Source organism: Tachyglossus aculeatus, chromosome 5 (genome assembly GCF_015852505.1).
Source record: "Tachyglossus aculeatus isolate mTacAcu1 chromosome 5, mTacAcu1.pri, whole genome shotgun sequence".
NCBI lineage: Eukaryota > Metazoa > Chordata > Mammalia > Monotremata > Tachyglossidae > Tachyglossus > Tachyglossus aculeatus.
This window is the reverse complement of record NC_052070.1, coordinates 6,006,149-6,019,287: the sequence shown is the minus strand read 5'-3', so window position 1 is coordinate 6,019,287 and position 13,139 is coordinate 6,006,149. Positions and strand designations below refer to the sequence as shown.

The 13,139-nt window shown below is 43.7% G+C and overlaps 1 protein-coding gene across 4 annotated transcripts in view; it reads left to right on the top strand.

Moving 5' to 3' along the window:
* SLC23A2 (solute carrier family 23 member 2) overlaps window positions 1-13,139 on the top strand; it is a 253,987-nt gene that overhangs the window by 167,430 nt on the left and 73,418 nt on the right. For all 4 annotated transcript variants that reach the window (XM_038747127.1, XM_038747126.1, XM_038747128.1 and 1 more), the window contains 2 exons: window positions 3,087-3,244; window positions 9,810-9,898. In XM_038747127.1, the coding sequence (XP_038603055.1) occupies window positions 3,087-3,244; window positions 9,810-9,898 (247 nt within the window). The remainder of the gene's footprint in view (window positions 1-3,086; window positions 3,245-9,809; window positions 9,899-13,139) is intronic.

Here is a 13,139-nt window from a genome sequence, read left to right as displayed (position 1 = left end):
GAAATAATGGCATTTATTAAGCGCTTACTATGTGCAAAGCACTGTTCTACATGCTGGGGGGGTTACAAGGTGATCAAGCTGTCCCACGAGGGGCTCACAGTCTTCATCCCCATTTTGCAGGTGAGGGAACTGAGGCCCAGAGAATAATAATAATAATAATGATGGCATTCATTAAGCGCTTACTATGTGCATAGCACTGATCTAAGCACTGGGGAGGTTACAAGGTGATCAGGTTGCCAACTTGTACTTCCCAAGCGCTTAGTACAGTGCTCTGCACACAGTAAGCGCTCAATAAATACGATTGAATAAATGAATGAATGAATGAACCCCACGTGGGACGGTGACTGCCTCCAATCCGATTATTTTGCCATCTTGACTGTGAGCCCACTGTTGGGTAGGGACCGTCTCTATATGTTGCCAACTTGGACTTCCCAAGCGCTTAGTACAGTGCTTTGCACACAGTAAGCGCTCAATAAATATGATTGATTGATCTACCCCAGCGCTTAGCACGGTGCCTTGGCACATAGCAAGCGCTTAACAGATACCTTTTTTGGGGGGGGGTCTGAGCTCACAGTAATAATAATGATGGTATTTGTTCCAAATCCCGGCTCCGCCACTCGTCAGCTGGGTGACTGTCACTTCTCTGGGCCTCAGTTCCCTCATCTGAAAAATGGGGATGAAGACTGTGAGCCCCTCGTGGGACAACCTCATCACCTTGTATGTACCCCAGCGCTTAGAACAGTGCTTGGCACATAGTAAGCGCTTAACAAACACCAACATGATTAGTTTGAACACGCTTTATTGTGTGTCCTTCACATATTAATAAAAGAGCAACCTCTAACCCAGTTTTATTTTGTAGTCGAACTTGACAGCCCGTCTATACCACACGCGTTGGATGAAAACTCTTTTTGAACAATGCCCATGTCATAGCTCCTCTAGCATATCTGCTGTGTTCCCGTTTTTATCCCAGATTTTTCTCTAATTCTGCTGCTTAGAGGCAAATAAAGCGCATTAGTTTTGTTCCCTAGGTCCCCGGCTATTTAATATAAGTACCGGAGCACTGATGCCGGGTAATAATTCCCTCACGGATGATACATTTTCGTTCATTAAAGCAACTTCACATCCCCAGAAAAACAACTTTACAAGAAATGACTCATAGGTCCTATAAAAGCCCTGAAGAGAAAACGAGGTAATTAGGCCCTCAGTTGTGAGTTTTGGGTTTTTTTTTTCCTTTTTTAAATCATAATTGTAAACCTCTACTCGGCGCCAGGCACTGTATTAAGCGCCGGGATAGACACATGCTAGTCAGGTTGGACACAGTCTGTGTCCCCCATTGGGGCTCACGGGCTTAACCCCCATTTTAATGAATAAATGAATGAATTCAGTCGTATTTATAGAGGGCTTCCCGTGCGCGGAGCGCCGTACTGAGTGGTCGGGAGAGGAGGATTCATTCATTCATTCATTCAGTCGTATTTATTGAGCGCTTACTGTGTTCAGAGCACTGGACTAAGCGCTTGGGAAGTACAAGTCGGCAACATATAGAGACGGCCCCTACCCAACAACGGGCTCACAGTCTAGGAGGGGGAGACGGACGACAAAACAAAACGTGGACAGGTGTCAAGTCATCAGAACAAAAGAATTAAAGCTAAATTCATTCATTCATTCAGTCGTATTTATTGAGCGCTTACTGTGTGCAGAGCACTGGACTAAGCGCTTGGGAAGTACAAATCGGCAGCATAGAGATGGCCCCTACCCGACAACGGGCTCACAGTCTAGAAGGGGGAGACGGACAACAAAACAAAACATGTACAGGTGTCAAGTCGTCAGAACAAATAGAATTAAAGCTAAATTCATTCATTCAGTCATATTTATTGAGCGCTTACTGTGTGCAGAGCACTGTACTAAGCGCTTGGGAAGTACAAGTCGGCAACATCTAGAGACGGCCCCTACCCGACAACGGGCTCACAGTCTAGAAGGGGGAGACGGACAACGAAACGAAACATGTGGACAAGTGGCAAGTCGTCAGAACAAATAGAATTAAAGCTAAATTCGTTAATTCATTCAGTCGTATTTATTGAGCACTTACTGTGTGCAGAGCACTGTACTAAGCGCTTGGGAAGTACAAGTCGGCAACATCTAGAGACGGCCCCTACCCGACAACGGGCTCACGGTCTAGGAGGGGGAGACGGACAACGAAATGAAGCACGTGGACAGGTGTCAAGTCGTCAGAACAAATAGAATTAATGCTAAATTCGTTCATTCATTGTCGTATTTATTGAGCACTTACTGTGTGCAGAGCACTGTACTAAGCGCTTGGGAAGTACAAGTCGGCAACATCTAGATACGGCCCCTACCCGACAACGGGCTCACGGTCTAGAAGGGGGAGACGGACAACGAAACGAAACATGTGGACAAGTGGCAAGTCGTCAGAACAAATAGAATTAAAACTAAATTCGTTCATTCAGTCAGTCGTATTTATTGAGCACTTGCTGTGTGCAGAGCATTGGACTAAGCGCTTGGGAAGTACAAGTCGGCAACATCTAGAGATGGTCCCTACCCAACAGTGGGCTTACAGTCTAGAAGGGGGAGACGGACAACGAAAAGAAACACGTGGACAGGTGTCAAGTCGTCAGAACAAATAGAATTAAAGCTAAATTTGTTCATTCATTCAGTCGTATTTATTGAGCGCGTACTGTGTGCAGAGCACTGTACTAAGCGCTTGGGAAGTACAAGTCGGCAACATCTAGAGACGGCCCCTACCCGACAACGGGCTCACAGTCTAGAAGGGGGAGACGGACAACGAAACGAAACACGTGGACAGGTGTCAAGTCGTCAGAACAAATAGAATTAAAGCTAAATTCGTTAATTCATTCAGTCGTATTTATTGAGCACTTACTGTGTGCAGAGCACTGTACTAAGCGCTTGGGAAGTCCAAGTCGGCAACATCTAGAGACGGCCCCTACCCGACAACGGGCTCACGGTCTAGGAGGGGGAGACGGACAACGGAACGAAACACGTGGAGCGGTTGTGAAGTCGTGGCAAATGAGAGGATGCAACAACGGCTCTGTGTCATGTTGTGTTGGCAGCATTACCTGACGTGCTTCAGCGGCACCATCGCGGTGCCCTTCCTGCTGGCCGACGCCATGTGCGTGGGTTTCGACCAGTGGGCCACCAGCCAGCTCATCGGAACCATCTTCTTCTGCGTGGGAATCACCACCCTGTTGCAGACGACCTTCGGATGCAGGTGGGCACCCACCCCGCCGTCCGGGACGGGCCCTCGGCGGCGGAAAATCAATCAATCAATCAATCAGTCGTATTGATGGAGCGCTTACTGTGTGCCGAGCACTGGACTAAGCGCTTGGGAAGTCCAAGTTGGCAACATCTAGAGACGGTCCCCACCCCACAGCGGGCTCACAGGCTAGAAGGGGGAGACAGAGAACAAAGCCAAACATATTAATAGAGTAGATATGTACAAGTAAAAGAAATAAGTTATATAAGTAAGAATGATAATAATAAGCAATAAGTAAAATAATAACGAGCAATAAATCTAATAAATAATAAAATAATATAATAATAAGCATCAATAAATAATAAGTAAAATAATAATAAGAGTAATGAATCCAACAAATAATAAATAAATAAATAATATAATAATACTATATATAATATAATACATATTACATATTATTATATATAACATAATATATAACATACATCATATAATGTATATATTAATAAATAATATAATCATAATAAGTAATAGTAAATAATAAGTAAAATAATAATGAGAGTAATGAATCTAAGAAATAATAAATAAATAAACAATATAATAATATATATAATATAATATATATTATACATTATATAATATATTATATATAATATATTATATAATAAGTAAAATAATAATAAGAGTAATGAATCTAAGAAACAATAAATAAATAAATAATATAATAATATTATGCATAATATAATATGATATAATATATATTATATTTTATAGTATAATATACATACTGTATATAGTATATGTAATATATATAATATATAATATATATACTATATATATAATAAGTGATTATAAGTAATAATAAATAAGTAAAATAATAATAATAATAATAATAATAATAATAATAATAATAATAATAATAATAATAGTAATAAATCCGTACAAACATCTATCCATATATATAGGTGCCGTGGGGAAGGGAAGGAGGTAAGACGGGGAAGATGGAGAGGGGGACGAGGGGGAGAGGAAGGAGGGGGCTCAGTCTGGGAAAAGGGGTTGAGATAACGGAGAAGCAGCGTGGCTCAGGGGAAAGAGCCCGGGCTTGGGAGGCGGAGATCATGGGTTCAAATCCCGGCCCCGCCACTTGTCAGCCGGGTGGCTTTGGGCAAGTCACTTCACTTCTCTGGGCCTCAGTTCCCTCATCTGGAAAATGGGGATGAAGGCTGTGAGCCACCCCTGCGGGACAACCTGATCACCTTGTAACCTCCCCAGCACTTAGAACAGTGCTTTGCACAGAGTAAGCGCTTAATAAATGCCATTATAATTATTATTATGATGTCAGCTGTGTGACCTTGGGCAAGCCACATAGCTTCTCTGAGCCTCAGTGACCTCATCTGTAAAATGGGGGTTAAGACTGTGAGCTCCACGTGGGACAACCTGATCACCTTGTAACCTCCCCAGTGGTTGGAACAGTGCTTTGCACATTCATTCATTCATTCAATCGTATTTATTGAGCGCTTACTGTGTGCAGAGCACTGGACTAAGCACTTGGGAAGTACAAGTTGGCAACAGATAGAGACGGTCCCTACCCAACAGTGGGCTCACAGCGCTTAATAAACACCTTTAAAAACAAAACAAAATGGAGGCCCAGAGAAGTGCAGCGACTTTCATTCATTCACTCACTCAATCGTATTTATTGAGCGCTTACTGTGTGCAGAGCACTGGGCTAAGCGCTTGTGAAGTACAAGTCGGCAACAGATAGAGATGGTCCCTACCCAACAGTTGGCTCACAGCGCTTAATAAACATCATTAAAAAATAATCAAAATGGAGGCCCAGAGAAGTGCGGCGACTTTCATTCATTCACTCACTCAATCGTATTTATTGAGCGCTTACTGTGTGCAGAGCACTGGGCTAAGCGCTTGGGAAGTACAAGTCGGCAACAGATAGAGACGGTCCCTACCCAACCGCGGGCTCACGGTCTAGAAGGGCGAGACAGAAAACAAAACGAAACATGGAGAGCGGTGTCAAAATCGTCAGTACAATTAGAATTAAAGCTATATGCACATCATTAACAAAATAAATAGTAAATATGTGCAAGTAAAATAAATAGAGTAATGAATCTGTACAAATGTACAGGTGCTGTGGGAGGGGAAGGAGGTAGGGCGGGGGGGATGGGGAGGAGGAGAGGAAAAAGGGGGCTCAGTGTGGGAAGGCTTCCTGGAGGAGGTGAGCGCTCAGTAGGGCTTTGAAGGGAGGAAGAGAGCGAGCTTGGCGGATAGACTGTGAGCCCACTGTTGGGTGGGGAAGTAAGTAATTAAGTCAGGGGGAGACAGAGAACAAAACCAAACATATTAACAAAATAAAATAGAATAGATATGTACAAGCAAAATAAATAAATGAATAAATAGAGTAATAAATCTGTACAAACATATATGCATCTATACAGGTGCTGTGGGGAAGGGAAGGAGGTAAGATGGCGGGGATGGAGAGGGGGGCGAGGGGGAGAGGAAGGAAGGGGCTCAGTTAGTTCAGTTAATTCAGTGCTTGGCACATCGTAAGTGCTGAAAAATACCACAGTGATCAATCAATCAATCAATCAATCGTATTTATTGAGCGCTTACTATGTGCAGAGCACTGTACTAAGCGCTTGGGAAGTCCAAATTGGCAACACATAGAGACAGTCCCTACCCAACAGTGGGCTCACAGTCTAAAAGGGGGAGACAGAGAACAGAACCAAACATACCAACAAAATAAAATAAATAGGATAGAAATGTACAAGAAAAATAAATAAATAAAAATAGAGTAATAAATCTGTACAACCATATATCCATCTATACAGGTGCTGTGGGGAAGGGAAGGAGGTAAGATGGGGGGATGGAGAGGGGGACCAGGGGGAGAGGACAGGGGCACTGATAATTTATTATTGTTATCTTTTAGACTGTGAGCCCACTGTTGGGTCGGGACTGTCTCTATATGTTGCCAATTTGTACTTCCCAAGCGCTTAGTCCAGTGCTCTGCACATAGTAAGCGCTCAATAAATACAATTGATGATGATGATGATAATAGTAAATACCTTACCGGCACTTATAGTAGTATTTGTCAAGCGCTTACTATGTGCCGAGCACTAGGGTAGATACAAGTCTAGGTAAGCACTTAATAAATACCACAATTAATATTATTATTACTATTATTACGCACTTGGGTTCCAACCGTGGCCCTGCCCCTGGTCTGCGGTGTGACCTTGGTCAAGTCATTTCACTTATCTAGGCGTCAGTCGCCTCATCTGGAAAATGGGGATTAAGACTGTTTGCCCCATGTAGGACAGGGAGTAAATCCAACCCGATTATCTTGTATCTACCCCAGCGCTTAGTACAGTGCCTGGCACATAGTAAGCGCTCAACAAATGCAATTATTATTACAGCAGCAGCAAATAGTGAATGTTTAGCAAATACCACAATGATTATTATTAAGTACCTGGGTTCTAATCCCAACTCTGACCCTTGTCTGCTATGTGGGCCTCAGTTCTCTCATCTGTAAAATGGGGATTAAGACTGGGAACCCCATGTAGGACAGGGAATATGCCCAACCTGATTATCTTGTATCTACCCCAGCGCTTAGTACAGTGCCTGGCACATAGTAAGCGCTCAACAAATGCAGTTATTATTACAGCAGCAGCAAATAGTGAATGTTTAGCAAATACCACAACGATTATTATTAAATTCCTGGGTTCTAATCCCAACTCTGACCCTTGTCTACTATGTGACTCTCTCTGGGCCTCAGTTCTCTCACCTGTAAAATGGGGATTAAGACTGGGAACCCCATGTAGGACAGGGCATATGTCCATCCCGATTATCTTGTATCTACCCCAGCGCTTAGTACAGTGCCTGGCACATAGTAAGTGCTCAACAAATGCAATTATTATTGCAGCAGCAGCAAATAGTGAAGGTTTAACAAATACCACAATGATTATTATTAAGTACCTGGGTTCTAATCCCAACTCTGACCCTTGTCTGCTATGTGGGCCTCAGTTCTCTCATCTGTAAAATGGGGATTAAGACTGGGAACCCCATGTAGGACAGGGAATATGTCCATCCCGATTATCTTGTATCTACCCCAGCGCTTAGTACAGTGCCTGGCACATAGTAAGCGCTCAACAAATGCAATTATTATTACAGCAGCAGCAAATAGTGAAGGTTTAGCAAATACCACAATGATGATTATTAAGTACCTGGGTTCTAATCCCAACTCTGACCCTTGTCTGCTATGTGACTCTCTCTGGGCCTCAGTTCTCTCATCTGTAAAATGGGGATTAAGACTGGGAACCCCATGTAGGACAGGGAATAAATCCAACCCGATTATCTTGTGTCTACCCCAGCGCTTAGTACAGTGCCTGGCACCTAGTAAGCGCTCAACAAATGCAATTATTATTACAGCAGCAGCAAATAGTGAAGGTTTAGCAAATACCACAATGATGATTATTAAGTACCTGGGTTCTAATCCCAACTCTGACCCTTGTCTGCTATGTGGGCCTCAGTTCTCTCATCTGTAAAATGGGGATTAAGACTGGGAACCCCATGTAGGACAGGGAATAAATCCAACCCGATTATCTTGTATCTACCCCAGCGCTTAGTACAGTTCCTGGCACATAGTAACAAATCAATCAATCAATCAATCGTATTTCTTGAGCGCTTCCTATGTGCAGAGCACTGTACTAAGCGCTTGGGAAGTCCAAGTTGGCAACATATAGAGACAGTCCCTACCCAACAGTGGGCTCACAGTCTAGAAGGGGGAGACAGACAACAAAACCAAACATATTAACAAAATAAATGCAATTATTATTACAGCAGCAGCAAATAGTGAATATTTAGCAAATACCACAATGATGATTATTAAGTACCTGGGTTCTAATCCCAACTCTGACCCTTGTCTGCTATGTGACTTTCTCTGGGCCTCAGTTCTCTCATCTGTAAAATGGGGATTAAGACTGGGAACCCCATGTAGGACAGGGAATAAATCCAACCCGATTATCTTGTATCTACCCCAGCGCTTAGTACAGTTCCTGGCACATAATAAGTGCTCAACAAATGCAATTATTATTACAGCAGCAGCAAATAGTGAAGGTTTAGCAAATACCACAATGATTATTATTAAATTCCTGGGTTCTAATCCCAACTCTGACCCTTGTCTGCTATGTGGGCCTCAGTTCTCTCATCTGTAAAATGGGGATTAAGACTGGGAACCCCATGTAGGACAGGGAATAAGTCCAACCCGATTATCTTGTATCTACCCCAGCGCTTAGTACAGTGCCTGGCACCTAGTAAGCGCTCAACAAATGCAATTATTATTACAGCAGCAGCAAATAGTGAAGGTTTAGCAAATACCACAATGATGATTATTAAGTACCTGGGTTCTAATCCCAACTCTGACCCTTGTCTGCTATGTGGGCCTCAGTTCTCTCACCTGTAAAATGGGGATTAAGACTGGGAACCCCATGTAGGACAGGGAATAAATCCAACCCGATTATCTTGTATCTACCCCAGCGCTTAGTACAGTTCCTGGCACATAGTAACAAATCAATCAATCAATCAATCGTATTTCTTGAGCGCTTACTATGTGCAGAGCACTGTACTAAGCGCTTGGGAAGTCCAAGTTGGCAACACATAGAGATGGTCCCTACCCAACAGCGGGCTCACAGTCTAGAAGGGGGAGACAGAGAACAAAACCAAACATATTAACAAAATAAATGCAATTATTATTACAGCAGCATCAAATAGTGAATATTTAGCAAATACCACAATGATGATTATTAAGTACCTGGGTTCTAATCCCAACTCTGACCCTTGTCTGCTATGGGACTTTCTCTGGGCCTCAGTTCTCTCACCTGTAAAATGGGGATTAAGACTGGGAACCCCATGTAGGACAGGGAATAAGTCCAACCCAATTATCTTGTGTCTACCCCAGCGCTTAGTACAGTGCCTGGCACATAGTAAGCACTCAACAAATGCAATTATTATTACAACAGCAGCAAATAGTGAAGGTTTAGCAAATACCACAATGATTATTATTAAGTTCCTGGGTTCTAATCCCAACTCTGCCCCTTGTCTGCTATGGGACTCTCTCTGGGCCTCAGTTCTCTCATCTGTAAAATGGGGATTAAGACTGGGAACCCCATGTGGGACAGAGACTTGGTCCAACTTGATTAGCTTGTACGTACCCCAGCGTTTAGTACAGTACCTGGCAAATAGTAAGTGCTTAGCAAATACCACAATGATTATTATTAAGTTCCTGGGTTCTAATCCCAACTCTGACCCTTGTCTGCTATGGGACTCTCTCTGGGCCTCAGTTCTCTCATCTGTAAAATGGGGATTAAGACTGGGAACAGAGACTTGGTCCAACTTGATTAGCTTGTACGTACCCCAGCGTTTAGTACAGTACCTGGCAAATAATAAGTGCTTAGCAAATACCACAATATACATGAGAGAGGGAGAGCGGGAGAGAGAGAGAGAGAAATTCAGGCCATAATTTGGATAGATTTCAAGCGTGACATTGGCTCAGATGTTTTGTTCGCTTCTCTTTCAGGTTGCCCCTGTTTCAGGCCAGCGCCTTTGCCTTCTTGGCTCCCGCTCGAGCGATCCTGTCTTTGGATAAATGGAAATGTAACACCACAGGTAATTATTATTATTATTATTATTATTAATAATAATAATGATAGCATTTATTAAGCGCTTACTATGTGCAAAGCACTGTTCTAAGCGCTGGAGGGGATACAAGGTGATCAGGTTGTCCCACGTGGGGCTCACAGTCTTCATCCCCGTTTTACAGATGAGGTCACTGAGGCTCAGAGAAGTTAAGTGACTTGCCCAAGGTCACACAGCAGACGTGTGGCAGAGCCGGGATTCGAACCCGTGACCTCTGACGCCAAAGCCCGGGCTCTTTCCACTGGGCCCCGCTGCTTCTAATTACCAGCTCCTCCCCGCTCTCGTCCCCATCCGCTAAGCTAGGCGGGGAACTGAAGCAAGCCCACCCTTAAGGGGGCAAAATCTAGTGTCCGGGGTGGGTTTTCCGCCTCTCCCTGGTGGAAGTCCTGGAAGTTTTCCTCGTTTCCCGGAGAGGCCGGGGGTGAAACGAGCCTGACCGATTTTCTGGGTCTTCCCAGTTGTGGGAACACCACGTCCTTGACCTCGAAACGGTCGGGGTTCATCCCACACTGCGCCCGCCCGGGAGTGTTTATTATTTTCCCGTTGTGTAATCGACCGGACTTCGCTGTCCCTGTCCCTCCGCCCCCTCGGTATTCCAGGTAAACCGATCTGCGGCGTTGACAAGGAAAATTGCGGTGGGATAATAATAATAATAATAATAATGGCATTTGTTAAGCGCTTACTATGTGCAAAGCACTGTTATAAGCGCCGTTCTAAATTAGTCTTATTTATATATATATATATATACACATATATACGTGTACACGTATATATATATATACATATATACGTATATGTGTGTGTACATATGTATATATGTGTATATACACATATATGTGTATATATGTGTATATATACATATATGTGTATATATACATATATGTGTATATATGTGTATATATACATATATATGTGCACACACACTATGTATATATACACACATGTATATGTATATATACACATATATACACATATACATGTATATATACACACTATGTATATATACACATATATATGTATATATATACATATATGTGTATATATACACACACACTATACATATACACCCATATATGCATATATACGTATGTGTGTGTGTATATGTGTGTGTATATGTGTATATGTGTGTGTATATACATATATATGTATACATGTGCATATATACATATATATGTATATATACACACACATATATGCACACATATACGTGCATATATATATACGTATATATACATATACACGTATATGTGTGTGTATATGTATATATATGTGTATATGTACATATATATGTATATATGCGTATATATTCATATAAATAATGAAATAATGATGGCATTTGTTTAGCGCTTACTCTGTGCAAAGCACTGTTCTAAGCCCTGGGGGGATACAGTGTGATCAAGTTGTCCCACGTAGGGCTCACAGTCTTAGTCCCCATTCTTACAGATGAGGGAACTGAGGCTCAGAGAAGTGAAGTGACTTGCCCAAGGTCACACAGCAGACTGGTGGCGGAGCCGGGATTCGAACCCACGACCTCTGACTCCAAAGCCCGGGCTCTTCCCACTGAGCCCCGCTGCTCAGTGGGATGGGGCGGAGAGTGGGGTGACATTAGAACCCAACCTTTCCTTATCCGGCGACGCGCTCACTTGCGGAGCCAAGCCTTTAGGTCCTCTCAATCCTTTGTTTCCTCAAGGGAGCATTCCCAGGATCTCTCAGCGCTCCTTCATTTGCGGGAAAGGTCAGAATTCCTGAAATCTGGATGAGGCCGCCTCAGTTCTGTCAAATCGCCCAAGGAATCCGCAGATTCCGGGCCTCCTTTATGGACGAGGAAGCCGCTTCTATCGGGAGGAATGGCGCGGTCCTGGTCACTAGAGTTCAGCCTAGGGAGGCAGAAGGATCTGAGTTCTAATCCTGCCTCCTCCATTTGCCTGCTATCTGACGCCGGGCACGTCCCTTCCCTTCTCCGGGCCCCAGTTCCCTCGTCTGTAAAGTGGGAATTATGACTGTGAGCCCCATGTGGGATAGGGATTGGGTCCAACCTGATTTGCTTGGATCTACCCCAGCGCTTAGTACAGCACCTGGCACGTAGTAAGCGCTTAACAAATCCCATTAAAGAAAGATAGATAAAAAGAAAACCTGCCGTCACGTTCCGATCAGTTGGGTTTCCGTACGGACAACCAGAGTTTTTGTCAGTTTGGGAAATTTGCCAGTGGGAGTGGGAGATTTGTCCCCCAAAGCAGGGAAGAAACTCCATTTTCTTCATAAATACGATTGATTGATTGATTTTAAGAAGCAGATTCAGCTCGGTCCTGGGAGTCAGAAGAACATGGCTTTTTTTTTTTTTTTTCAATCGTATTGATTGAGCGCTTACTATGTGCAGAGCACTGTGCTAAGCGCGTGATTGGCTTCTAATCCCGGCTCTGCCACTCGTCAGCTGAGTGACCTTGGGCAAGTCATTTCGCTTCTCCAGGCCTCAGTTCCTTCCTTTGTAAAATGGGGATTAATTCCGTGAACCCCATGTTGAGAAGCAGCGGGGCTCAGTGCAAAGAGCCCGGGCTTGGGTCATGGGTTCAAATCCCGGCTCCGCCAATTGTCTTCTAATTTTCTTTTATTTAATTTTCTTTTGCCCAAGTGAGACTTTGGGCAAGTCACTTCACGTCTCTGGGCCTCAGTTCCCTCATCTGGAAAATGGGGATTAAGACTGTGAGCCCCCCGTGGGACAACCTGATCACCTTCTAACCTCCCCAGCGCTTAGAACAGTGCTTTGCACATAGTAAGCGCTTAATAAATGCCATTATTATTATTATGGGTTCTAATCCCGGCTCCGCCACTTGTCAGCTGTGTGACTTTGGGCAAGTCACGTAGCTTCTCACTTCTCTGGGCCTCAGTTCCCTCCTCTGTAAAATGGGGATGAAGACTGTGAGCCCTCCGTGGGACAACCTGATTACCTTGTAGCCCCCCCAGCGCTTAGGACAGTGCTTTGCACATAGTAAGCGCTTAATAAATGCCATTATTATTATTATAATAAGGTGATCAGGTTGTCCCGGGGGGCTCACAGTTTTAATCCCCATTTTGCAGATGAGATGACTGAGGCCCAGAGAGGTTAAGTGACTTGCCCAAAGTCACACAGCTGACAGTTGGCGGAGCCGGGATTTGAACCCATGACCTCTGACTCCAAAGCCCGGGATCTTTCCACTGAGCCACGCTGCTTCTC